Source organism: Siniperca chuatsi, linkage group LG12, assembly GCF_020085105.1.
Source record: "Siniperca chuatsi isolate FFG_IHB_CAS linkage group LG12, ASM2008510v1, whole genome shotgun sequence".
NCBI classification, from domain to species: domain Eukaryota; kingdom Metazoa; phylum Chordata; class Actinopteri; order Centrarchiformes; family Sinipercidae; genus Siniperca; species Siniperca chuatsi.
The window spans coordinates 15653239-15680870 of record NC_058053.1 but is presented as its reverse complement, the minus strand read 5'-3'; the positions used below and the strand labels follow the sequence as shown (position 1 = coordinate 15680870).

The following is a 27632-nucleotide window of genomic DNA, read 5'->3' as shown; positions in this document are numbered from 1 at the left end:
TTCCTACATTTGGTTAAGTTGTGGAGTTCTTGGGAATTAATACTTTTTATGATTTTTTTCACAATTGAGAATGACTTCCGGATGGGAGCCGAAACGTCTTGATTCTGAAAACAGTGTCCAGATGACTACGACTGAAACCTTTTCTACGATAGAACACTCCTGGACGAATGAGGGACTACACCGTCTTACTTTTTATGAGGTGTCAGTGGCTGAACATAGCTGACTCCCTATCGCCTATATCTCATGTTCCCACCCATCATAAAAACAACATAGTCAGCAGTGTGGAATACAGATCAAGGGCTAATAAGAAGCAATATTACGGAAACACTCCCACTAGTGAACAGGGAAGGATCAATTATCAACTGCTCCCTGCACAAATCTCAAAGGAATATCAAACTGAAATAGAAAGCAGGCAGCACCTTCACTCAGACATCATGACAGGTGAGTTTCCTTTCTTTTTGTGTGTTTTCATTCAAATCCACAAAAGTTAATATTCCAGAGCAGAAGGTGTAGACACCTGAGGGACAAATCAGAACAAAGAAAACATGTTGCACACTTTAACTGCTGTCGTAATTTTAATACAAAAACATGGAGGCAATTAGTAGGTTACTGTATTTCATTCTTTTTATGAAATATGGCAACCAGTTAAACTAGTTTCATCTTGTGCGCAGATAAAGAGGATCCCAAGAAAGGAAAGAAGAGCAAAGGGAAGGTAAAGTACTTAATTCATTTACTTTATTGAATGTTCATGCAGTTTTTGTTTTTAATTGTTCCATGAGACTAAATGATAATTCATAAGAACAAAGCAACAATCTCAATATGCCAGTCACTGTAGTAGTTATAAAATACTGAATACCAATACTTAAGTCCAATTTTTAGGTACTTAGGTACATTTATGTTACTTTATACCTCAGTTCTACTATGTTTCAGAGGGAAACGTAGTTTTACTCCATTACTTACAAAAATATAACCAGTTTATAAAATATGATGCAGTGTTACAGATTAAATTACCCAAAAGTATTAAAAAAGCAGTTCTAATTAGCTCCAGCTCGACCAAAATACTGCTTGCGTGTAAATGTATCATGCATTACTTTTACTTAACATTTTGAATACAGGACTTTTACCTGTAATGGAGTATTTTTTCATTGTGGTATTGCTATTTTTTATGTAAGTAAATTATCTAAATACTTTCTCCACCACTACTGAATACTGTGCCGCTGTTTCTTTTATCCATCAGAGCAAAAAGGTGTGTGGCTACCCGCTCAGCATCTTCTTCATTGTTGTGAATGAGTTCTGCGAGAGGTTCTCCTACTATGGCATGCGAGGTATTATTATGTGAATATTTCGTTCCAGAACCTTAACCACGTGATTGTAACCATGACGACGAAGTTCCCCTTAACAATCACTAACCTTAACAAAGTAGCCTACTTATTTTTAACTGTCCCTAAAGCTAGCCGTGTAAAATAAGAAGAAGCCTACGTTTTCCCCTTCCTGTCCACAGCTGTCCTGGTGCTGTACTTTAAGTACTTCTTGCGCTGGGACGATGACTTGGCCACCTCCATCTATCACACCTTTGTGGCTCTCTGCTACCTGACCCCTATCCTCGGGGCCATTGTGGCTGACTCCTGGCTGGGAAAGTTTAAGTGAGTAACTATTTTGTCATTAAACATATGCAAGTAGAGGATGACTATCTCTCAGTTGTGGAAAGTAACTAAGTACAAGTAGCTACTCTACTTAAGTACACATTTGGGGTACTTGTAATTGAGTATATCCATTTTCGCAACATGTCAGAGGGAAATATTGCACTATACTCCACTACATTTATTAAACAGATGCATAGACAGATACAACTCAATACATTTACATTTAAAAACATAAAATATATTTAATTGTTAAAGATTAAACCACTGGTCCCCAACCAATTCAGCTTGTGATCCCTTACAAAAAAACAGTGTCTAGTTGGGGCTCCTCGTCATGTTTCAGATGCCAACGAGCTTTTACCATTTCCCCCATAGAGTAATTCCCATCTAGCCTACAGAGGTAAAATGATCCAATTTTTCACAAAATAAAGCAAAGATTAGAGAAAATCCAAAACATTACTACACATTTGTATAGCAGGAGTTATTTATTATTATTTTTTCACTCCCATTAATCATCTCACAACCCCCCAGATTTATTTTGTGACCAACTGGAGGGGACCAAATCCTTAGGTTGGGAACCACTGGACTAAAATACTTAACTGTATAGAAATATTTAAAACGAGTTCCACCTCGACCAGCTACAACAGTCTACTTACAATGATTCATCAGTAATAACAATCTAAAGACCCTGCTATCTTTCTCCCTCTTCCCCTTACAGGACTATCATCTACTTGTCCATTGTCTATGCGATTGGCCAGGTTGCGATGGCTGTCAGTGCAATCCATGACATCACTGACTCGGACAGAGACGGGACACCAAACAACATGACCTTTCATGTGTGAGTTTCTATTCTACTACAGAAATAATTGAGTCAAACTCCATGATGTGGGCTTTTGGCAGGCAGTTTTCATCTTCTTTCATATTTCTACAGTACTCTCTGCTCATGCACATGTTCCTCTTCACATTCAGTGCGTTGTCCATGGTGGGTCTCTTCCTCATCGCTCTGGGCACTGGCGGCATCAAACCTTGTGTTGCTGCCTTTGGTGGAGACCAATTTAGTGAGCATCAGGTTAGAACATTACCTTACTTCTGCTCCTACCTGAGTCTTCCCCTCTAATGTTTAACCTTTGGTGGTGATGATGGCATTGACATGTAATTGCAACATCTTCCAGTACTTCATTGCATGTTATCTTTCCTCTCTCTTTCCTCACTTCCTGTCTCCTCTCTACTATTCACTATCAAAATATATGCAAAAATGCCCCAAAATACTTTTAATAAGACTACAGTCATGCTAGTGGCTCTGTGAGGCTGTATTTAGGCATAGCTGTACTAGCATGCTCACAATGACAATGCTAACATACTGATGTTTAGCAGATTTAATGTTTAGCATGTTAGCATGCTAACATTTGCTAATCGCAAAGTACAGCTGAGACTGATGGGCATGTCATTAGTTTTGCAGGTATTTAGTCATAACCCAAAGTATCAGACAAATTAAAATTTTGATCTACTACTGCATATGTATAAAAAGTTGTATAAAGCCCTTTGTTGCTCCAGAGAGAGCTGCGTGAAATCTGATAAATGGCCTAAAGTGATGTCACTTGAGTCAGCGTGGGGCTGAAGACCACAAGTTTGAAAATGAAAACAATCTGAGGGTGTGGAGTTAGAAAGAAGTGAGCTTAGCAGGCCTCTGTAGCTGGCTCATCTGCATGAGGCTAAGGGGGTTGAGGCTACATTAGCTGCTACTAGCACAACACACCCAAATCTCCCCACCGAACTGCCAGCAGTCAACGTGAGTCCAACAGTGTAATAGGAGTGCAATGCTAAACCGGTGGGGTGCTCTTTAAAGGAATCAAAGTTACTACAATTCATCCTGAGGGGGACATGAATGTGTGTACCAAATTTCATGACAATCCATCCAGTAGTTGTCGAGACATTTCACTCAAGATCACAAATCTCAATCTCATGATGGCGCCAGAGGAGAAGTCAGCAGATCATCAAAGTCATTAGAGTACATCCTCTGGAGACCACGAATTTCATGGCAAACCATCCAGTGGCCTTGTCACTAGCACGGCTACAAAAAACTTTGGTTGTATCATAAGCACAGATGCGAACCACTTTGGAACTGATTACATGTCATATTCAGCATTGCACAACATGCATGCAACACACGATAAAAAGTTACTGATGTATTTCTCTGTGCAGGAAAAGCAAAGGAGAACTTTCTTCTCGGTATTCTACCTGTGCATCAATGGTGGGAGTCTCTTGTCAACCATTATCACTCCAATCCTCAGAGGTAAATATGAGTAGGATAAGTTTATGATGAACAGTGCCATAAACATGAGTGCATGTGATAATAACTAATAACAGTCCTTGAGTATGAGTGACATTTTAATTATAGTTTCATGACAGTTGTTTGTCTCCATCTGCAGCTCAGGACTGTGGCATCCACAGTCAGCAGAAGTGTTATTCTCTGGCCTTCGGTGTCCCTGCAGCACTAATGTTGGTTGCACTTGGTATGTCTAAACAATTTGGAGACTGTGACTGTGTACATAAAGAATAAATGTAAAAGTTTGGTACACATACTGTGTACTAATACTGATGTTGTGCCTGTGATGCCCCTAACAGTGGTGTTTATCGTTGGAAGTGGCATGTACTACAAAGCTGAACCGCAGGGAAACATCATGCTGGATGTGTGTAAATGTATTGGGGTGAGTCTGGTGTTTGCCATTTGCATCAACACATTCTGCATTAATGTGTAATAGTTTCTCTAGGTGTTTCTAAAAACATATTTCCCCTTCACTTTGCTCTTCTGTCAATCAGTTTGCCATTAAAAACCGCTACAAGCACAGAAGCAATCAATTCCCAAAGAGGCAGCATTGGATGGACTGGGCAGATGAAAAATATGACGTAAGTTTTACTTTATTTAATTCTCTAAAGTTTCTAACAAGCTGTTTTGTCAGTGGAATAACAGCAGTTCGTATTATGTCTGTCTATGCTGTAGAAACTCCTCATTGCTCAAATCAAAATGGTGCTGAAGGTCCTCTTTTTATACATCCCACTTCCGATGTTCTGGACCCTATTTGACCAAAAGGTATCTTAAAGTTACTCTTTAAAAAAAAAAAAAGGCAGCATCACTTGTTGGCAGTGGAAACTGTGCTAAACTCTGCATCTCTATTAAAGGGTTCCAGATGGACTCTGCAAGCCACCAACATGGATGGAAACTTTGTAGGTTTGGTGATAAAACCAACTAAAAATATATTTTAATTAACTAAGGCAATGTGTTCATGTTCTAATAATGTCTTTGTTTCTGCAGGGGCTACTTGTTATACAGCCTGATCAGATGCAGGTAAGTTAAAACATTGTTTTATCATGTTAGCTTGGACTGATGTACTGCACTTTATTTGATAAAAATCTCACTGTGCAATTTATGTTTTTGAAAGACTATCAACCCCATCCTGATCCTGACTCTGGTGCCTATCATGGACAACGTAATCTACCCTCTGATCACAAAATGTGGCCTGAACTTTACGTAAGTACTGCTGAGCTCAGTGAGACAGCTTTGGGGCTTATACAGTATCTGTCAGTCCTTTATTGGGTTATTAAATAACTTCATAGGATTATTCAATAACAAATGAGATTTCTCGCTTTCAAAGTTTCATTTTCTAGATGTTCTCTGTTCTGGAGCAAAAAGAATACCCTCAATTTCTTCTTGCCCACGTTGTTTTCATGTTTGAGGGAATAGTTCGACATTATGTTAAAATGTGCTTATTCGATTTCTTGACGAATGTAACATGAGAATATTGACATCAATCCAATGTCTGTAGGATAAACTTACCTTGACATAAAGACTGGAAACAGCTAGCCTGGCTCTGTCCAAAGGTAACAAAATCTGCCTAACATCACCTCTAAAGCTCAGTAATTGAGATAAATGTTATATCTCATTTGTTTAATCGATACAAAAAAGTGTGACAACGTATTCAGCGTTTTACAGGGGGGGTATGTGCCGGACTATTTCTTGGCTGTGAGTGGTACATTTCTTCAGTCTTTCCTGGTAACTGTTTCCGGCAAAGAAATAGTACGGAACATAACCCCCTGTGAAACCACAACATGTCGCCTTCTCCCTTTGGTTTTTGTATAGATTAACCAAACAGTATATAATGTGTTAATTAGTGAGCTTTAAAGAGGCTGGTTGGCAGATTTTGTTATCTTTGAACAGACCCGGGCTAGCTGTTTCCCCGTTTCCAGTCTTTATGCTAAGCTAACTGGCTGCTGGCTGTAGCTTCAAATTTAGCGTCCGACTTTGTGAGTGGTAGCAATCTTCTCATCTAAATTGCAGCAAGAAAGCAAATAAGCGTAATGTTAAATTATTCCTTCAACTGCTCAACAATGGAGGATGGTACTGTGAGTGAACAAGCAGTGTCATAAGACAGTTCAGCTACAAAGGCTGATGTGTTTCTCAGAACAACATTCCGCGGAAAAGCTCAAACTTGCAGATCTCAGTCCAGACCAGTGTATCTTTACACAGTCTGAATCATGATGATGTTAAAAATGCAGTTTATTAATCCATCAATTACATCTATAAACAAACTTTTGGTGCTGTAATTCTTAGAATATTTTACAAATCAGTAACAGAACTTAATGTTAATTCAACAGGCCTCTGAAAAGAATGACAGTGGGGATGCTCCTGGCAGCTATAGCTTTTGTCTGCGCTGCTGTGGTTGAGATTCAAATTGATGTAAGTAGAAAACAGTTGTTGTGTTGATCTCCTTATATACTGTAAAATCAGCTCATCAGGGATGAATTTATTTCAAACTCACAATTAAGGTTAATGCATAAAAAAGTACACTTGGAGTTCATAACAAGGACAAGTGCTCATTTCTACTTTGTATTCCTTCTCAGAAAACATTACCCACCTTCCCATCAGCCTCCCAGAGTCAGTTGAAATTACTTAACATGGGCAGTAATCCAGTGACAGTTAAGCTGCCTGGCGAGAATCCTCTGGGACTTCCTGCAGCTCAGGTATGTCCTCACACAATAACACAAAACTTTTACAAAACTGGGACTTACAAGTTTAAAACTCTGCGAAAATCACTTGCATGCAATCCAAAACACTACTGTTTATGTACACATACTCTTGCCCCAACGATTGCACAGTTTCAACAATTTCTTTGTTTTGCAGGCCAGTGATCAATACTTCACATTTGAAGCAGAAAACATCCTCGTTTCAATAGGCAGCCCCGAAGTGACAAAAAATATTTCCTTAGCCAAGGGACAGCGACAAACGCTTCTTATTCCCTCAGACGTCACTGAAACATCACAATTGCTGTTGGTGAGTTAGAAGCACAAAATAGTTAAAAGTAAGACACACAAAAGGCCTTTAAATGGTTAAATTAATCAACATTGTCTTATTTCCTCAGATTGATGATTTGATTTCCAAGCCAGAACAAGGCAACAATGCAATCCGGTAAATTGAATTACAAATGTTTAACAACAACAAATATACAATTCATTGACCAGTTGACTAACAGAAAATGCAGAGTAAATAGTTGAAAATGAAGGGATTACTGTACATATGCTGGTTTTACTGACTGATTTAAAATTTTCTGGCTGTAATGTTTTTGCTCCATATGTATCCATTTCAGATTTGTAAATGGAATGAAAACAACAGTGAATGTATCAACTCCTGCAGCTGACTTTGGACTAATTGAGCCATTTTATTATTCCAACTACTCCCAGATAAAAAATGGAAAGTAAGGATTTTTTTTAATCCTGACTAATTCACTGTTTTTACACTAGAATCATTGTTTTATGCAAACAACAATGCAGTTTATTAAACAGATTTTCTTTCCTAATGATCAGAGTCAACTTCACCATACTGAGTGGTTCACAGAAATGTGAATACAGCAGGGACTTTGGGTTTGGAAGTTCATATACCTTCTTCATCCCTAGCACTTTGGTCTTTGGAACGAATGTAAGTTTCACATATGATTTTTAATATCATGAATTTTAGTAAGCAGTGTGAATGTCATTGCAACATAAGTGTCTTGAACCTTTTAGGGGAAAATAATGCTGTATCATTCTGTATGTGGTAACAGATTATATATTAGGTTTATTTATATGTGTAATTGATATTATTTGTGATTATAATGAGGAAATTAAACTAGATCTAAAACATGTATAAATGGCTTGCATTACATTTTCTATATTTTTGGATATCTCTGAAAACTCACATTTGACCCAGGTGAAAAAAAAAATGAATTTGAAGGATAAGGCTGGTGATATTCTATAATTTTCTTAATATCAACAAACAAATATAATAGCCAAAGCCTGATATATCTTATTACTCTGTGCCATAAAGCTCCACTGTTGTCCAAAATCCTTTATAAAAAATGAAACTACATTTTTGTGACCAGTTTTTAAAGATTTACATCTTAAGAAGTCACAAATGGGTTTGGGGTGCAACAGACATGATGGGGAAGTTTGAATTAATGTGTTGTTGCTTTTGGTCTTTTCATGGGATGCTTTTGCCAATAAGAAAAATATAGAATGAACCAGCCTTATACATTAATGCACAAATAGGCAATGTACGAAAATATTGTCATTTGTTTGCTCTGGCAAAAATGTCCTTTTGAGTCCCACTGGTTGAAAAACTATTGTAATTATTTCTGTTTATTTGTTTTAGTGTCAGGAGTCTATTACAACGGCAGAAGACATCGAGCCCAACTCGGTTCACATGGCTCTCCAGATCCCACAGTACTTCTTCATAACTGCTGGTGAAGTGATGTTTTCTGTTACTGGTCTGGAGTTCTCCTACTCACAGGTAAAATTGTTAGAACGCACCTTATTTCAGTGCTGTACCATCAAAGAAGTTGTAGGATACAGTACATAAGACTATTGGATTTGCTTTGTCCCCAAACTATATAACAGTTCTGTACAATGTTTTTGTCTCTATTCATTTTGTGTCCTTCTTTTGTATTTTCAAGGCACCTAGTAACATGAAAGCAGTGCTGCAAGCAGGCTGGTTGTTTACCGTTGCTATTGGCAACTTCATCGTACTGATTGTGGCTGAGCTTGCAAAGATTCCCGAACGGGTAAATTTAAATTAAACCTAAGACTAATCATCAGAGACTAAAAGTGACAAAATGTTTCTAGTGGACATGTCAGACATGTCTGTGTTTTTGTGCCATGTAGTGACAGTGACAGATGATGTTACATTAATGCCATGTTTGTCCTTCTGTCTCTCTCCTCCTCTTTCAAAGTGGGCAGAGTACATCCTCTTTGCCTCTCTCTTGGTTGCAGTGTGTATCATCTTCTCCATTATGGCATATTTCTACACCTACATCGACCCTACAGAAATTGAGGCCCAGTTCAAGACAAAGGTTAATGAAGATGATGAGGATGATAAAAGCCAGCTACGGAAGACAGAGATTGAGATGGTCAAGAAAGACTCAGTTAAATGTCACGATGAAGCCAAAGAGGCCAAAATGTGAACAGTCTAAAAAGCAGATTAGATATCCATAATGCATTTATATTTGATGGTTAACATTGATGCAAGGTAGAATTGTCATATTGTGTGTGTGTGTGTGTATTGTGTTGTTAGCTATAATATTACAACAACAACAACAACAGATGAATGCTATTATTCCCTAACATTTACCATTTACATATCATTCGATGTAATTGTTCTTTTTTATTTATGTTATATTCCAGTAAGCAATAAAAATGAATCTTGTTTGTGTGTTTTTCATTCACAATTCTTGTCTTGAGATCTTTTCCAAAAAAACATTGAGCATGTCATTTTTGTTCATAGCACTCTCCCAACCTGATATCAAATCCTCAGATTTAACATTTACAGCTGTATAAGATTGAACAGGTTGTTTTTTGCAATAAATATGTTTAGCTAGTACTGAATATCTTATTATGTGACAAAAAGTAATGCATTGCAGCCTGTCAGGCTGTCAAGGGGGTTGTGAGCTCCCAAACTGGCTAAATAGAAATGGTTTTCATTATATGAGCATAGAAGTTCATTCTTTTTCTTGGAAATTGTAGCTTGACAAAATAATCTTAACTCAAGGTCATCTTCACGGATTATTCTGGATCTTTCAACTGTTGTGACATTATATAATAATAATAATAATATTTACAATGAAAAAATCTAAAATGTATCTGAGATGACAAGAACTGGTTCTGTGATACTAACTTACACTAGAGAAAATTAGAAAATATAGATTGACTTCTGGAGATAGGCCAAGATAGCTCACCTGTCATTGCTGATCTAACGTTTTTTATGGGGCTGGGGGAAAAAATTGGCTGTTGGACCCCTACTGACCCCCTTTCACACCTATTGCCCTCCGTTTTGCCTTGTATGTACCCTGTTACCTCCAAACTCCCATTAAGTACTCTGCGCACAACAGATGTTTTATTAAACACCCAAAGACCCAGAAAACAAGCAATGCTCTTATGAGTCAAGGTGAGGTTGAAAAGTGTTAGTTTGCCGCCGCTGTACTGGCTTATGTCACTTAAGGTATCAAGGGTATGTCACTCATGGTCCACTGCCACACACATGTACTACTCCCTGTCTACATACACCCATACTTACTGACATATGCCACTACTAATTATAGTGTGCTGCTACTGTGTTCCACTGGAAGTTATAACATTTCGCTGACAGGTACCATGTAAAACTGGCATGCCACAACGTTATATCGGAAGATAACCAATAGACCTTTTCATGACATGACATTTTGACCTGTCATAGCAGAAAAAGCAAAGGTGAAACAAATTTCTTTAACGATGGCAGAGTTCCATCAAATGTCCCAGTAAGCCAGTGAGCCAACATCAAATTAATTGTACTGTAACAGGCAGTCCACTTATCACACCTATTGATTTTGACTGGGCTGCGTGTGTTTTCATTATTGATTAATATGGTGATTATTTTGTTGATCAATCAATTATTCGTTTAGTGCATTAAAAGTCAGAAAATAGTGAAGCCCATGTCTCCTGTGTTTTTCCTACTGTGACATGTCAAAATGTCTGCCATGAAAAAGGCCTAGTGTCAGCAGTGACCCTCAGAATCTGCATTTGTCACTAAAACAAGAGTTAAATCAATAGCCAGTTTTTGATGGTTGTGCTGAAATAACATTAACTGGCCCCAATTAGTTTGTGGTAACTTGATTAAACACAGCTTTATTTAGTTTGATGTGAGCACAATTTAAAGTAAAATATTAAGGTGTTAAAAGATAGGTTCACATTTTTTAAGCAATGTAAGAGATTGGGGACAAAATTCAGTGATTTTTTTCTGTGCAACAATGCACCCCATAGTTTAACCAAACATAATATAAGGCTTTAGCAGTCGCAGTTAGTCAAAACAAGCAGGTACGTTCTGTATTCACAGTCTTTTTAGTGCAATATTCACTCCTTTTCTCATTGCAGCTTGGCAAGGAAAGGCTGTTGGGTTAACACGAAGGAATTTCATACTAAAAAGACTAACTTTGGGAGATATGCACTTCATTTGTCTAAGTCAGACTGCTGAAGCCTCATATTCACTTCAGCTGAATGTATTTTTACACCACATGAGGACTTTGGATTTTGTCCTCCTATCTCTTACTCTGAAATCACATTGGGAAAGGCTCATGTGATTTATTTAGTGCTTTAGTGGTATTTTATTTAATAAATTTCCAAAACTCTAGTTACCATAACCAAATTGATATGCAGTGAACTTGGGGCATTAGGGGGTCATAAAGTCTGGAACCTCAGGGCAATTATTGCTTGCTTGCTTGCTTGCTTGCTTGCTTGCTTGCTTCACACTTCCTTACCACTGTTCCTCAAACCACAAAAGTGTGAAACTGGCGCTTGTGTAAACTCCCTTCCTCTTCTGTGACGGTTTTTGATTTTCGAATGACGACATATGCACCTTCTACTCTTCCTGATTCTGATTGGTCCTCCGGAAAATGAAAATGACATTAACCAAGATGGCGCTGGGCGACAGAGAAAAGTGATGAGAGGAAAGAACAACAAGCGATACAACTATACAACACTGTGCATGTATTTATCCTGTGCGACTATTTCAGACCATACCCCTATCTTATCATCGGGAAACTGTCAAGTACGTGCTGAGAGACCGCATTGGTTTACAGAGATATAATAATTCAGCTAACTGTTTGCTAACTAGCTGCTAAAGTAGCTAACGTAGCTAACATTCGCTAACTGCGGAAGGCAAGTGAGGAGAAGGCTGGCAGGCAGCTCGAAGTACAAGCCGACAAGTCGAGCAGATCTTTTAAAATCAAGCGACTTCTCCGTTTGAAACATTAATTATCCTTACAGAGTTTGCAGCACGGACCAGGTCATCCAAACCAGGGGGTTGTCAGAAAACTAGCGTTATACATCTGATAAGGACAGCAGAAAAAGACGAGGAAAGGCGTCATCTTTGCTGATCTGACGCCATGGCTCATTCCCCTATTCAAAGTGGACTGACGGGGATTCAGGTAAATAAAATATGTTATTGTATAATTAGCTAACTTTCTGAGGCACATTTATTTGTTTCAGAGCCACATTTCCTGTTACCAGCGCGGAAGTTAAACTAGATACATGTAAATAACTTTATCTACAGGAACACTGCATCATTATTATTGTTTCACAGTATAGCCATTACTTTCCAATGATAAATGCACCTGTTTGTCAAAGTCCATTATGACCGTATGTGATATGTGTTACCGGTAAGAAGGCTGTCGTCTGTTTGTCCTTTTGTTGTAATATGTAACGTCTATAGTCACTTAATGACTGACGGGCTGTCAAACCCTTGATATGCTCTTTATTCTGGCCGAGCTTGTTGTTCCTAATTTATGAACAGTATTCATTGTAGGCTAAACATTTCCTAGAGCACAAGTTGACTATCCAGGTTGCTATTTTATCCATATCCACTGTTTTTTGTGTTTTTGACCAACAGTGCAAAACTTGAAGATATTCACTTTATTGTAATGGAAGACAAGGAAAGCAGCAAAGTCACGTTTAAGAAGCAGGAAACATCAAATTTTTTTCATTTCAGCTTGAAAAATGACAGTTATCAAAATAGTTCCCCAATTCTTCTGTGATCAACTAGTCGATCAACTGACTAATAGTTTAGTCAGTTGATCGACTAAATTCGATCAACTGACTAAATTCTGCAATTCTATAGGTCTATAAAATGTCAGGAAATAGTTAAAAATCCCGATCAGAATTTTCCAAAGCCAAAGGTAAGCCAAGTCTTTTAAATTGTTCATTTTGTCCGGCCAGCAGTAAAGAACCTAAAGATATTCTGTTTACAATGACATAAAACAGAGAAAAGCAGCCAGTCTTCAGATTTGAGAAGCTGTAACCAGGAGAATGTGTGGAACTAATGTGGCACGATTAATGAATTAAATGATTAATTCATTATGAAATAGTTGTCATTTAAATAATCTGTTCATCCAATCATTGATTAAGTGACTAATTGTTACAGCACTAATTACATCAAATTGCTCGTTTTCGCCCATCAACACTTCAAAATCTTAAGATATTCAGTTTATTATCACAAGAAAATAGTGACTGATTAATGTTCTGTTGATTGAGTAATCTATTAATTGACGGTTTCAGCTTTACAGATTTTTGACTGTAGTTCAAGAATTTTTGTCATTGTAGTGTAATTATTATAGTATTAGTATTTTTATGGGCAACCAATAGCATAGTAGCTTGAATAAATAGTTGTTGTTTATTTTAATAGGCTTATGTTCCATTTTAATTATTATTTTTTTGTTGAACCAGCCACTAGCTGGCAGTCAGTACATGCCCTGTTTGAAGAATTGGTATAAAGTATGACAACCTCCTGGGGTGACATAACCAAGATGTGCAAGATTATTCCATTGATTGCACACAGCACTACTACTTATAAATTATGAATGCTTTATTAGCATATGCACAGGTAAATACAGGTTAAGAAGGGAAAAAATGGACCTGAGTCCACAGGTTACTATGCAGAGGAGTGTTAGCAGTTGGAAGGCTGGCAGTGAGCCTTCAACCCTGAGGGTGTGGTGCGTGGCTGACACTAGACTACACAGTTGTGTGGTGCAGATGGGAGAGCATCAAACACATGCTTTTAGAGCGAGGTTCAGGCAGCTTTAGTTGTCGCAGTAAACCTGCTGACTGTGGATATGGCAAGTGCATTCCCATCATGTGTAGTCTGTGGTCGCAGCGCCCTTGTTGTTTTTCCCATTGTTTTTACAGAGGTCAGCCTCGACATTATAATTTTCACCTGGATGACTGACCACACCAGTGTTATGATAGTATTTTGGTTGGGTTGTTTCTACTCTGCTTTATTCTGCACCGCTCTGTCTCTTTGTCTTTGTTGTAAAGTCCCTTTGCTATCAAATTCAGCAGCCCCCTCTTTGCCAATTTTTCAAAGTGCATCTGCTCATCTCCCCTTCCATATGGGTTTGACCACCATGCATTAGCACTTTTACAGGAAACTATTCTCTGGGGGGCACTGTAAAGCAATATACTGTGTGAGCCAACAGATCATCGTCTTAGGGCTGGGTTACCTAGTAAATTAAGCATTGGGCTTAATTGCTTTAGTTCTTTATTATTAAAGCTAATGCAAAACTATAATGGGTTGCATTTAATTTTTTCAGATTATCTTCATAATATACAGTGAGATGGTTTTATAAAAATGCCACATTTTTCAGTATATTGCAGTATTTTTGTACTATTTTTGGCATGGAAATTATGACTGCAAACACTACTCAGTTTCACGTTTTTGGCTAATGATTGCCGTACATGAAGGGAAATTGAACTGTCCAACTTGAAGACCATTATTCCCTCCCTGTTGCTCCATGGGGAAATAAGGCATTTAGTCCAGTCAATAAGTCAGGGTGTAGTCCTTCAGTTTCTGTGTAGCCTTTGCAGTGGAGGTCATTAAGCCTCAATACGTCTGTGTTACGCTGTCTCATGATTTAAGTGTTACACACAGCCACCACATTTGAGCTGAAAAGTTGAAAAAGTTGGGTCTGCATGCAGAGGTCGAGGCCAGGCCGGAGAAGTACAACATTTGTACAGGGCTGGTTGTTTGTCAACAAAGGATGAAATTAAATTCTTGGATTAGATTCAGTTCTGTGCTGCTGTATGTGGTCTGTGGCTGTTGTGAATGTTGGTCTTGAATTCACACATTGCTGGAGTGAAGTTACTCAGAAATCGATAAAAAGTATTGTTTTTGGGCAATGTAATTTTTTCTTAGTATACCACTCCTGATTATTCTAGAGAAACAGCAGAGGAGAGATGACATCTAGCCTAAGCAGCTGAGATGTATAGAGCAAAGTAGGGCTGTCCTACCCTTAAGATCGGTATCACAGCAGATCAAAGTGTAGCATAAATTATCTGCATTTGCTTTACTAAACCTGATCATTTCTCAAAGATTTTCTTGTTTATCCGGGTGACAGGTTCTCTGTTAAAACACTAGAAACTTTTATTAACATTGCGAAAGAGTGAACCATTTGACCATTTAACAGACCTTGTTGTGAGCAGTTTCATGTAAGAACTATTGATAGAAAGAAGACTTCTCTACGGCCGATATCTCCAAAACTCAGCAACTCACACCAAAACAACCGAGATGGATAAATAGCACTACAAGTAAGAGGAAAAATATGTATTTTTGATTTTGGAGTGAACTGTCCCTTAAGTGTGCACAGTGAAAATAGAAACAACAGATAAGGAGTCTGTGTGACATACTAAATATTGAATGTTTGTGTTTATGATCCCAACATCACTAATGCAAAGTTTGGAAGATCTAGTCTGTGTGTGCGTGTTTGTGTTTTACAGTCATAATATAACTACTGAATTTTTGCCCACTTGGCCCACTGTTCACTCTTGTTCAGCTGCTGCCAGGTTTAAAGTATATTAAATATTTTGCTACCTGATCACAGACCTCTCATGTGAGTAGAGCTGAAACAATTAGTCCATAAATCAATTAGTTGATCAGCAGAAAAATAACTATTTTGATAATTGATTAATTGTTTGACTCATTTCTCATGCAGAAATTACAAACATCTCAAATGTGAGAATTTGCTGCTTTTCGTTGTCTAATAAACTGAATGTTGTTGGCTTTTGGACTGCTGGTCGGACCCAACAAGACATTTTTAGATGTCACTATGGGCTCTGGGAAACAGTGATTAATCGATAATGAAAATAGTCATTAGTTGCACCCCTCAGTTGCCTGTGGTTCTACGTTACTTAAAATACACTCTGTTCCCTCTCTCCCCATCCTTCTCTCTTTCACACAGAATTTCAGAGCTGATCCAGAGGATTTTTTTACCAAGCTGGACAGGATAGGGAAAGGCTCTTTTGGTGAAGTTTTCAAAGGCATCGACAATCGGACTCAGAAAGTTGTGGCCATTAAAATCATTGATCTGGAAGAAGCGGAGGATGACATAGAAGACATTCAACAGGAAATCACAGTTCTCAGCCAGTGTGACAGTCCCTTTATCACCAAGTATTATGGATCCTATCTCAAGGTAAGCTTTAACCTCAGGAAGAATATCATCAAGTCAATTTGTAATGTCCATGCTCAACATAATGCATATGTCAGTAGTGTGTTCCTGCAAGCAAGTGTACGAAATGTAGGGCAATAAATAATGCATATGGGCGATGGATCAAGTATTGACTTTGTAATATTGCACAGATTGCTGTTGAACAACCAGAAATTAGGCCGACACTGCAGTAGTATATAGCTTGTGGGGGGGGTTTATGTGGGGCTTTTGAAAAATTTGATAGTGCAGTCGAAGATAGACAGGATGGGGGGGCATGACATGACATATGTTTTGTTCTTTTTGCTCTGTACTCCAGGAGATTGGATTTGAAATAAAACAATGACTATGAGGTCAATGTGCCGACTTTCAGCTTCGATATCAGGGTGTTCAAGTGCATATTGGGTGAACAGTGTAGGAATCATAGCCTTTTGTATACGTAGCAAAGTGCAGCATGACAGTCAGTGCAGATTCTGCAATATTCATCTGATGTGAATGTAAACACCCTTAAAGCTGAAAGTCAGCTCTTTAACATCACAGTTACTGTTTCATGTCAGATTCAAAGTACAGAGCCAAAACAACAACCTGCTCTTTATATAACCCTAGCCAGCAGGGCAAAAAAGAAAAGGCCAAAGTCTCAGGTGTTTTGGTTATCTGTAATGGCTGTATTAACAGCATCACTTAGTTGCAAATCATATTTTGTAACTATAGTAGATTTTCAGTCACGCAACATGTGATGGTGCTTAGAGTGCCTCTCACAGCATTTACTATGGTACTTAACAGCAGTAAGGAGAGAAGTGGTGGTCTATTAGTTCAAGTTATGCTAAAGGACAGACTTAAGGCTTTTTTGCGTGTAGTATTTAAGCATGGTATTTGTGCTGTGTGTATGTATTTACGTGTGTGTTGCCAAACTGTGGCAGTGTTAAGATCCACAGTTTTCTAGTGGTGGCAACATCTTTGGCAACACACTGCCCTTACTAGAGATCACCAAGGAATCAAGGAGTGTCACCAGTGCTGGGAGGTTTTTCCCCCCTATTTAATGTGTTTTCTGTTGATTTAGTTTAGGTTTTTCTTGTCTGGTCAGTAGTGGTGGCAGTGGTGGCAACCATTGATCATGCTAATGACAGTTTCACTCCAAACAAACTGCTTGTGCTGCCGCTGGAAACCGAGTATGCATCAATAAGTGTGTGCCAGAGGATTTCTACCAGATGGGACCTCCCAACAGTGTGTTGGCTGTAGGTTGAAACGGTGAGGCAAGGATACTGTGAAAAGGACAGGTGCATGCTGATGTTCTAAGAACAACTGGAAGGAAGTTTGTCCCGCTGATTTGTCCCACTTACCAACACGGTCAGCAGTTGCAGCAGCAGCATTGGCTGTAACACACAGCTCAATTTGTGTCAAAAATCGTACTCTTCGGCGTCATAACTCATAACTTGTCAAATATCACAACAGAGGGTGTTGGCGGGGCACTATGGGCAGTGCTGCAAATCAATGGGCAGGACTGTCTGGCATTTATAGGTTTTTGGCTCTGTTATATATTGTATCACGCTCTGCGAAAGAAAATTTGAAATCATCAAAAAATAGATAGAATAGAATAAGAAGGAAGTTATTTGCATCCCCCAAAGGGAAGCATAAAGAAACAGAGGGTGATGCGCTGTGTCGGTGGGCATGTGTAACATTGGTGTCTGTGTGGGCAGCAGCAGCAGATACTGTCTGAGTAAGTCCGACATCTTTAGTAGTCTGTGTGCACCTGGAAATCGCAACACACAAGCTCAGATGACACATCTACAGATCTGAAGTAGTAGTGACACACTCGTTGTCTGGCTGAACTATCTTCATTTACACATAGGCCTTTGTTTATTCATATGAAATACAGTTTACTCCAGCTAAGTCAGTCTGTAGAAGAGTGGATGTGCCAAGGCTATGCCTACTTGAAAACATCTTGCTATACAATCTCCTGTTCCTAGGATTTTAATCTACTAATACATTGTCTATTAATAATGTGATCTGTATAATGAAAATGGCTTTTTTTAAGAAGTGGCTAATTTAACACTTATTTAATACAACATTTAACACAGCTCTGATTGTTGACTTTAATTGTATGTTTTAGATTATAAGTAGTACTGCTAGAACTACAGCTGCTAGAAAAGGATAAACCAGTCTGTTGTAAATGTTAAAATATAATGAATGGAATATGTATTATTTGTATTATTAATAGCAGGAGTGTTGGTCGATAAACAGATAATTATGTCAGTTAACAATTTCAGATCACTTGTAAACTGACTCCTTTTGACATATTATGTAATACACAGTACATTAGCCTGGCCACTTGCCTAAATCAGTGCCATTTCAGCCATTTACAATACAATTGCTCCACTGTGTTGCTACAGGTATATTATATGTACTTGCCACCATCGTCCAAAAAAAAAAGTTTTTAGGGCCATGTAGCATTTAAGTTAAAAAAAAAAAAAAATGGTTAAACCAAAAACTTATATTTGTCATAATCTTACACTCATGTCAGAAGTGGGGTTTGTATCTCCACAATGAATGGGAACTGATGACTCATTAAAGCTGCAAACAGGGGAAAGATTTCCATAAAATTACTGATTTCTATTTATTTATTTGAAAGTGGACAAATTGTGTATAAATTGTTACTCTCTTTGTAATAACTGCTGCAACTTTGAACACTATTTGACTGAATTGCTGATTTATTTTTTTAGGGTACAAAATTATGGATCATTATGGAATATTTGGGTGGAGGATCAGCCCTTGATTTGGTAAGTAAATCAAAATAAAGTAAATGACCAATTTGAAGATGATCTTGAACAGTTTGATTTGCAGGCCATTATGACAGTTCTCTGATGTGGAAAAACTATGGAAGATGGCACAGATTTTACAAAGTTAAGCTCAAAGTCACCTGTGTCCTCTAATTTATCCATTCATCTAGTTGGAACCAGGTTCCTTGGATGAAACGCAGATTGCCACAATTCTGAGAGAGATCCTGAAAGGGCTTGAGTATCTGCACTCTGAAAAGAAAATCCACAGAGATATCAAAGGTGAGACTGGTACATGCCATCGCCTTGTTTTAACAACAGTCTTGTAAATGGTTTAATCTTGACAACATGTTCTCTATCGTCTTGTTAATAATGCTGAAGTGAGGATTTAATGTGTATTGGCATCAGTGTTCACCAGCTGTTGAGGAAATGTTTTCAAAAAAAGTAAATTCCACAACAAACACAAGTCAGATCACTTTTAATCTGTCACATTTCAAACTTGAATGTAAATACTGTTAAGATCTGTAATCTGTAATGTCTCTGTCCTTTTACAATATTATAAATAATCTTTTGTGCTAAAATAGTGATGTGTAATAACGAATCCCATTTTATTTGTTGCTGTGCAGAGAGCAGTGCAGACAAGAGCTTTATAAAGCTATTTTTCTGTAATGTTTCCCAGTTCCTGTTGAAAAACGAGTGTGGGTCTACTGATCAGAGTTCTCTTAACACTTTCCCTGTCCTGGGTCTTTATTATGCAAATGCGAACACTTTAAAAGCCTTTAGAAACCTGATTAATGCTTAAAGACCAAATGATCAGTTTTTTCCAACAGAGATCTTCAATTCCGGAAACCAGGTTTACTAACAGAAGCTGGGAACAATCATATTACTAAAGTGGTTGAAACATAGCATTGTCTATCTATTTTAAATGCTGAATGTTCATTTGGGCACTGAGTGTTTTTCAAGAGCGGTATTTGATGCATCTCATTATTTGTCCCTCGTGCTTTCAGCTGCCAACGTGTTGCTGTCAGAACAAGGCGATGTGAAGCTGGCAGACTTTGGAGTGGCGGGCCAGCTGACAGACACCCAGATAAAAAGGAACACATTTGTTGGTACTCCTTTCTGGATGGCACCTGAAGTCATAAAGCAATCTGCCTATGATTCAAAGGTCAGAATTATTTCAGCTTTTATTGTTATCACAGCCAAGTTTAGTGTTGGAAAGCAGCAGAGTGAACATCTGGAGTAGTGGGAGTTTTTCTATTGGGCTAGTTGACCTGTGGGCCAGCAGTGAGTCCAGCAACACCAGTTCAAGAAGGAGAGAGGGCACTGTGAGAGCATAAAGGGAAATATAACATTGGGTGAGACAAGGAAATGCCAGAAAGATTTTTGTCAGTGGCCTTAAAAAGTCATGAATGTTATATATTATTCAGACCGACACAGTATGCGTATCGTGTTTTGGTGACCCGGTATCTCTTCTAGGGATGAAAATGTAATGTTGCTGATATATAAAAATTATTTTACCGACTTCCTTGGGTGAAAGAGATAGAAAAACAGAAAGTGAGCACGCTTACCAAGAGAAGGAGAGAATATGTGAAACCATTTGAAAATTATGTAGTTAAATTCTGTGGTTTAACAGTGAAGTGTATGTAACTACAGTTGCAGACCGAAGTTTCTGCTTACAATGACAATTATTGTTTAACCTGTGACAGTTTTTGAAGAACATGAACAGAACATCAACAGTAAAATAATAGATATGATAAAGTAACAGAGCATGCAAGGTCACCAAGGGCAATACTACTGTAAGTGCATATACAATAAAAACTATATTAGGGATTACTCTCTAAATTTTCACTGAAAAAATGATTGTCATTATTAAAGCCAAAGAGTAAAACAAAATAGAATAATAAAAAAACAGTGGGGGTGGGATGGTAAATTACAGCCACACCAATCCATTACAGCTCCTAGTAGTGCCTAATTGGAATTTAAAATAAAGAATTGGCCTTGTATGCTCACTATTCATATAGTTCCTACAACAATAATTCCTATGTTTACACAGTACAGAAGGAGAAAATACATATAATAATACAGGCTAAAGCACGATCTTACATAAAGCTTGCTTTAACAGTGAAAGATGGATGGGTGAGGTAAATCATGTAACAGCTGTTTCACATGAATAGGTCCAGCGTAGGTTGCCACATAAGTGTTTCCTGTATGAAAAGGGTATTATTGACCCAAGGCCCTCAGCAAATACTTGTTGTAAACCCAGGTGAAACATAACCAAAGCTGCGTTTCGACAGTTAGCATTAATATAATGAGGGTCAACAAATAAAATGGTGGTGAAGAACAATGTCCAAAGAAAAAAGTTTTGTGTGAAATTGCTCCCAAATGATCTGTACCGTTTTTCTTTTCATTGCTCTGTTGACGGTTGTGTGCTTGTTTTTAAGCACTTTTCTAGACTAGAAATGACCTAGTACATATATTTAGATTAACCACAGGATGAGTCAGTGTAGCTCAATGTAGTCAGTTTGCAGAGCTTCCTCAAACACACCTATGCTGCTTCAGTCAGGCAGTTTAAATGTCATTTCACACAGCATTGTGCCAGTGTGTGTATTTGTGGAGAAGCATGTGAGATTCTGTTGCTTTAATAAGACGACGTTTTTGTCCCAAATGTCTTTGTTTTATAGGCAGACATCTGGTCATTAGGAATAACAGCAATAGAACTGGCTAAAGGAGAGCCACCCCACTCTGAGCTTCATCCTATGAAGGTCTTATTCCTCATCCCAAAGAACAATCCACCAACACTGGAAGGAAGCTACAGTAAACCACTTAAAGAATTTGTTGAAGCCTGTTTAAATAAGGAGCCTAGCTTTGTAAGTTTAAGGGACTCTTGTTCATACTGTTATGAGTAATATTGCAAAGTAGATAAAGAAAGAAGGCTATTTAATATTCACTGAAAAGTTTATTTTGTGTGTTTTCCTTAGAGGCCAACTGCCAAAGAGCTGTTAAAACATAAGTATATTGTAAGGCATGCCAAAAAGACATCCTATCTGACGGAGTTGATAGACAGATACAAGAGGTGGAAATCAGAGCAGTCTCGGGATGAATCCAGCTCTGATGAATCTGACGAGTAAGTTGTCTGCACCATCATCATCCAGTTTGGGGAGGGTATTTACATTCTGAAGCAAAATCCAGCGATTTTCAGTACACTGATGATTTTCTTAATCCTGTGTCACTGTAGTGAGCCAGATAACCAGGCATCTGGAGGAGATGGCGCTGACACTGGCAATGATGACTGGATCTTCAACACCATCAGGGAGAAGGACCTAAAAAAGTTTCAGAATGGGGCAGCACAGCCTGCTGAGCTAAAAAGGAAACAGGTGAGACCATACGTCATTGTAGAGGAAAAAAGTAATAAATTAATAGTTGAGCACCTCTTGTTGGCAATTTCAAGTCTTTTGTGTGTTAAAAGTCTCTCAGATTTCCCTTTTCACCTTAAAATCATCCTTTTTTTCCAGGTGCAGGAGAGCCCAAAGAGGCCTTTGTCACAAAGCTTATCAACAATCTTTTCCCCATTGTTTTCTGAGGTGATGGCATTACCACGTTATCCCAAATTAAAACAATCATCATCACTGAATGGATGCTTAAAAAAACCCATCATAAAACTGTTTTATAAAAAAAAAAGCATCAATGCTGATTACACAGAGTTAAATCTACTGTACGTTCAAATGAATTTATTTTGTCAGAGACTACTCTACAAACAAAATGTTCACATTCTATTGTTAACTAAAGCTGTCATTGTTGCAGTTGAAAGAAAAGGGTGAGACACGTAATGGCAAGCCAGAGGCTGCAGAAGGACTGCGGGAGGCCATTTTCCTGGCAGAAGAAACACACCCAGGGATCTGTGACTCTCTGGTAGCTGAACTAGTGCAGAGACTTCAGAGGTAATGCAGGTTCATATTGTCACCTCATTATATCCTTATATGTTTTTTCCTGTTGTAACAGGTTGTAGGGGTAGGACATAAGACTTTTTCATAATTGTAAACCAATGAATGGGCTTTCAGTTATGGAGAGAGAGGCATTGTAATTCAACAGGAAGGGCAAAAAAGTGGGATTGTATGAAAATTTGTGATGGATTTATTGGTTGGACCTTTTGGTCACATACACTAGGACACTAGTGTATGTGAGGTCATCACTAGAAGATGCACTGTTTTACAGAAGATTTTCCAGGGCTACAGCCATGCTAGCAGCTCTATGAGGATGTGAGTAGGCACAGCTGTGCTGTCATTAGTTTTTGCAGGTCAGGTACAGGTCATAAACCAAAGTATTAGAGAGATCAAAATTTTGATCTCATGACAGCGCTTGATGAAAAGTTAATAGATCGCCAAAGTTATTACACTGCACTCTGAAGGCCACATGACAGAAAGTTTGTGCAAAATTTCACGGCAAAATTTCACTCAAAACCACAGATCAAAGGTCAGGGGATCCCCAAAGTCATTAGGCTTCATCATCTGGGTACCATGAACGTCTACAAAATGTCATGCCATCCTTTGAGCCGCTAGCGTAGCAAAAAATGTGTTTAGACAGTTTAGACTGATAAAGATTTAGCCAAGTCACCATGTAGAGCTGAGCCTGACAAAGTGAGTCATAGAAGTTCTTAAATGGCTGCTGTACAGAAGGTGACAACGTTACCTTTACTCTGGTGCCACTCTGAGGACAGGCATAATATGTTGTGCCCCAGTAATAGCAGGGATATGAGAATAATAATGTGGCTATTCATTTTTCATCCATCTGACATTTTGCTGGTGTTTAATGTTTGTTACAGTCACTAGTGTGGCTCAAGACTTGTACTCTTGTTTTAACTCGAGACCTGTTCAGAAGGTAATATATTAACCTATTTTTCTGAATTTCTTTTTTTTTTCTTTTCAGGTTTTCTGTGCCACATGCAGCTGCCACTCAGTGAGAGGAGCTACATCCAGCTCTGCTCTAATTTTCCACCGACCTCCACAGTCAGATCTTTTCCTCTGACTTCCACAGCCAAGATGAAGTCTCCCAGGAAGGTCTCCATCACTCATTTGCCTGAAGCAAATCCTGGCCTACCTAATGTCTGTTTATACGCTAGCACACCACCAGAGGGTCCTATTCAGGACAGTCAGTGGCCAGCCACTCAGCTGCCACCTGCTGTAAGATGTCCCTTCTCAATACCTCCTTCACAACTGTTTTAAATTTAAGGGTGGAGTTAGCTATCTTTCTGCAAGGACTCTTTGAGTTATTGATTTTGGTGAGTTTGTGGCTTTTTCACAAAGGTTTACACTCAGCATCCTTTTGGAAGAAAGTACCTTGCTTAATTAATTGTGTGCATGTGTGTGTGTGTGGCTGTGCGAGATATCCTGTGAAACGTGGTGAAGAGTGACGAGTGGGTTGAAGCATTCTATTGAAAACTCAGGTATCCTGCTTTAAGTAGATTGGGTCCTCTGGGAGATGGAAAGAGCTCTATAGGGTGGTTGTACAGACTTGTAAATAAGCTAATTTCTACAGATTCGTGAAAAAATAATTGAGCGTTTGTAATGGAACCACTGTGTACAAATGGCCAAATGCAAACTGTAGATAATGGTTGTGAGGTAAATATTTTGAGAGACTAAAATGGCCATACATGAGATTGCCTTGCCTTTTTACTTGTTCTTTTGTATATCGGTCTTTGATTTCTCCAGTTGTAAAACTTTTTAAGTACTCATCCAATGAATGAAAATGGCTGCCCTCTATCATGTTTTACTATTGATTTCTTACATATTTCTTAATTCTCTTTAACGTTTTGGTTTCACACTCTATGCTGTGGCTGTAATAATGTTGGAGAATGTGAAAGAAAAAAGGCTGGATCGCTGAAGCCCCCACCGGTTTTAAACACTGGATGCTCTGTTGCCAGCCCTGATTCCACAAGGCCTCGAGTTGTGTTGGTTTGTTGGACTTTGCCATCATCCCTTTTATTTTTTTTTTATTTTTTTGCCGTGTGTTCTTGACTGGTTAGATAAGCTGAGGTTTTGTCAATTCATTCCATTAACAGGGCAGTGCCATGATCTAGTTTATAAATCAGCAGACTCTGTTAGTCTTCCTAGGAGCTGCAGTGGTACTATCTATCTCCTCAGCGTACCTACAGCTTTAATTGCACTTCAAGTATAAATGCCTTTGACTATAAACAAAGTAGCCATAAAACAGTAGCACGAGACTTACAGTATTTTGCAGGTATGCTATCTGGAACAAAAAAAAGTCCACCTGAAGTCTCACAGCTTGAACTCTGGAGTTGGTCATGCAGTGTAATATTTGCCTGGCTGTATCTTAACATTTGGGCTTGTGAGAGGTTTTTCTTTTGTACAGTAAATGCATATAGACATAGACTTCTCACATAGTAGATGGCTCTCAGATGTACATATTAACGTAAAGCCAGGAGCCAGGTGAGACCAGCCGCACTGCTATTACTTCTGAGTTTAGTTTAAAAGGAATGTGCATGATAGTATAACAGTATAAAGTCTATTGGTTGGCCTGAGTAGTATGCGTTGTAGCATACTGCTACCAGACTGGAGGAATGTTGAGTCCTCAACAGAGTTGAATTAGCCTTAGAGTATTTGTGATGAATGGGATGAACAGTAGGCTTATCAGCTTTAAAATGTTAGATCAAATGTTTTTGTTGTGATTTCTTCTGTTTTGTTTCCCCCTCTGGCATTAAAATGCATATGCAGAAAGATAAACGATGAAAGATAAAAAAAATAATTCTATCATTCCTTGCCAGAATAATGTGTGCATGAACAAATGGACTCGTTTTTTTTTTCTCGGACGAGAGGAATTTTCATAAATCTTAAGAGTCAGATGATATATTGTTTTTGCCACGGGGCAATACACGGTACACAAAACACAGGGCAAGTTAAAGAGATGGGTCAACATTTTGGGAAATACAATTATTCGCTTTCTAGGGCAGAGTTGGATAAGAAGATCGACATTAAATATAAGGCAACGTTCGTTATTTCTTGGCTTGTCTTGGAGACCAGTAACTTCTAAGAATCTCCGCTGGTTGCCTGGCAACTAGTCCTGGCCAAAATATGCCGATTTGTTGCTTTTACACTTTGGTTTTTGTATAGATTAAACAAAACATATTAATTAGTGAACTTTGAGGTGCTGGTAGGAGGATTTTGTTTCCTCTTGACAGTCAGGCTAGCTGTTTCCCCGTTCCTGCCTTTGTGCTACGATAATTGAACTGGCTGCTGGCTATAAGTGAGCTTTATATTTCCCATAACTTTACAGTTAAAAGAGCGGTATTGATCCTCTCATCTATAGTTAGCTAGCTAACTCGCTGTCAGAAAGCAAATAAGCATATTTCCCAAAATGTCAAACTATTCTTTTAGCTCTTTAATTTTATCATTTAAACAGAACATTTCCTCCCCATTTCTTTTCAGATGCATTAAAAGTTTTCTTTTCTAGTTGCTAGCTAACTGGGGTGGAATACTCACTTGAATGAGTAAAAGACAAATCTGTAGAAACCGGTTAACCAAATCAAGAAAAGGTACCAGACTCAATGATTTCCACTTTCACTCTGTTTTCTGCTCTTCTATGAAAAATGACTCCGCTCTCCATTCGAACTTATCATGTGAAATGTGCCATATGTAAGCCCTCCCCCCAAACTGAGACAAATTCAATACAATTTGCACCTTTTACATTGTCTGTTATGACTCTATCTTTTCATGTTTTGCACTTTGCAGATTTATTTTGTTTTTTTAAAAAAAATGGTACTAAAAAAGGCTACAATATTATGTTGCAATTACACCAGTTTTATTTTCTCTCTTCCCCCCTTTATGTGATGTTTGGCAATAAAGCAGTGTGATCGCCAGGAGTCATTTCTTAGCACAAGTAGGCATATATTCAATTAAACTATTTTTATAACCCAAAAGAACAGTATTATGTATTAGAGGGACTAAGGTTGGGTTCTGTGATGTGTTAAAGTTTCAGTAAACACTGGATAGCAATCACTTAAAATGTACATTTTATTTTGTGTGACTTTGCTGACAGTTTATAGTCCAGTATACTTGTTTGCTAATTCCGGACAGTGCTGTTGGATTTAATGAAAGTTGTCAAATGATTAAGGGAAAAAATAAAAATCCAGTGCAAATCTGATGAACAGTTTTGCCATTGTTTGCCTGAGTCATACATCTTAACATGACCTTATTTGAAATTTGCTTGCCTGCACAGCTTTTTAAATTTCCTATGCATACATCGACCTATAGTGCCTCTAGAAAATATCACCCTTCTTGCCTGTTGGGGTACTGTATTGACTTGTACACAGTAACCCATGATAGTGGTAGGCTTTTAAAATGCACAAGTTCATGAAAAATCTAGAGATTAAATATATGAATTGCTGAGTAAAGTGTTCATCCCTTTAGCAGTGATATGCTGCAGATGCATCCAAATTGTTTTGAATGTCTTGAGTTCTCTTCAGCTTGAGTTTTAAGGCTAGCAATAACAATAGAGCCAAATACAGACACATGCACTATAAGAGCAGCTTAAAGTAGAGCAGGACAAATTCCAAACAGATAAACAAAGCTTTAATTGCTGATTTTAGGTATTTCTGTGAAGCATTGTCTCAGACTCAGAAGTGACGTTTAGGCTGCAATGCTCCAAAATATGAAAAAATTGTCTGTATGGATGCACTT

The 27632-nt window shown here is 38.2% G+C and overlaps 2 protein-coding genes across 3 annotated transcripts; both read left to right on the top strand.

Annotated features, from left to right (window-relative positions):
* The first annotated feature begins 290 nt into the window (after positions 1-290).
* Positions 291-9284, top strand: slc15a1a (solute carrier family 15 member 1a). Its single transcript, XM_044217927.1, has 23 exons — positions 291-441; positions 672-712; positions 1238-1325; positions 1502-1643; positions 2359-2478; positions 2610-2709; positions 3843-3933; positions 4070-4153; positions 4266-4348; positions 4461-4547; positions 4642-4731; positions 4821-4865; positions 4954-4986; positions 5081-5169; positions 6294-6375; positions 6540-6659; positions 6820-6969; positions 7058-7104; positions 7283-7390; positions 7500-7611; positions 8323-8460; positions 8624-8731; positions 8900-9284. The coding sequence occupies exons 1-23, from the start codon at positions 435-437 to the stop codon at positions 9128-9130; spliced, it is 2196 nt and encodes a 731-aa protein (XP_044073862.1). The 5' UTR covers positions 291-434; the 3' UTR covers positions 9131-9284.
* A 2283-nt stretch (positions 9285-11567) lies between these two features.
* Positions 11568-27096, top strand: stk24a (serine/threonine kinase 24a (STE20 homolog, yeast)). 2 transcript variants are annotated; one of them, XM_044217929.1, is made up of 12 exons: positions 11568-11745; positions 11964-12124; positions 15926-16156; positions 18889-18945; positions 19116-19224; positions 19950-20107; positions 21624-21809; positions 21921-22066; positions 22178-22316; positions 22455-22523; positions 22744-22880; positions 23866-27096. In XM_044217929.1, the coding sequence occupies exons 2-12, from the start codon at positions 12083-12085 to the stop codon at positions 23897-23899; spliced, it is 1308 nt and encodes a 435-aa protein (XP_044073864.1). In that variant the 5' UTR covers positions 11568-11745; positions 11964-12082; the 3' UTR covers positions 23900-27096. The 2 variants fall into 2 exon arrangements, with proteins under 2 accessions (XP_044073864.1, XP_044073863.1); XM_044217928.1 differs by having other exon boundaries at positions 11568-12124.
* The last annotated feature ends 536 nt before the right edge of the window (positions 27097-27632 follow it).

Bases quoted from the DNA above. Each gene is read 5' to 3' on its own strand.
- slc15a1a (XM_044217927.1), top strand. The intron at 1,644-2,358 runs GTGAGTAACTAT...TTCCCCTTACAG, and splicing joins TCCTGGCTGGGAAAGTTTAA to GACTATCATCTACTTGTCCA. The intron at 4,732-4,820 runs GTATCTTAAAGT...TCTCTATTAAAG, and splicing joins GGACCCTATTTGACCAAAAG to GGTTCCAGATGGACTCTGCA.
- stk24a (XM_044217929.1), top strand. From the start codon at position 12,083: ATGGCTCATTCCCCTATTCAAAGTGGACTGACGGGGATTCAG. The intron at 19,225-19,949 runs GTGAGACTGGTA...TCGTGCTTTCAG, and splicing joins AATCCACAGAGATATCAAAG to CTGCCAACGTGTTGCTGTCA. The intron at 22,317-22,454 runs GTGAGACCATAC...CTTTTTTTCCAG, and splicing joins CTGAGCTAAAAAGGAAACAG to GTGCAGGAGAGCCCAAAGAG.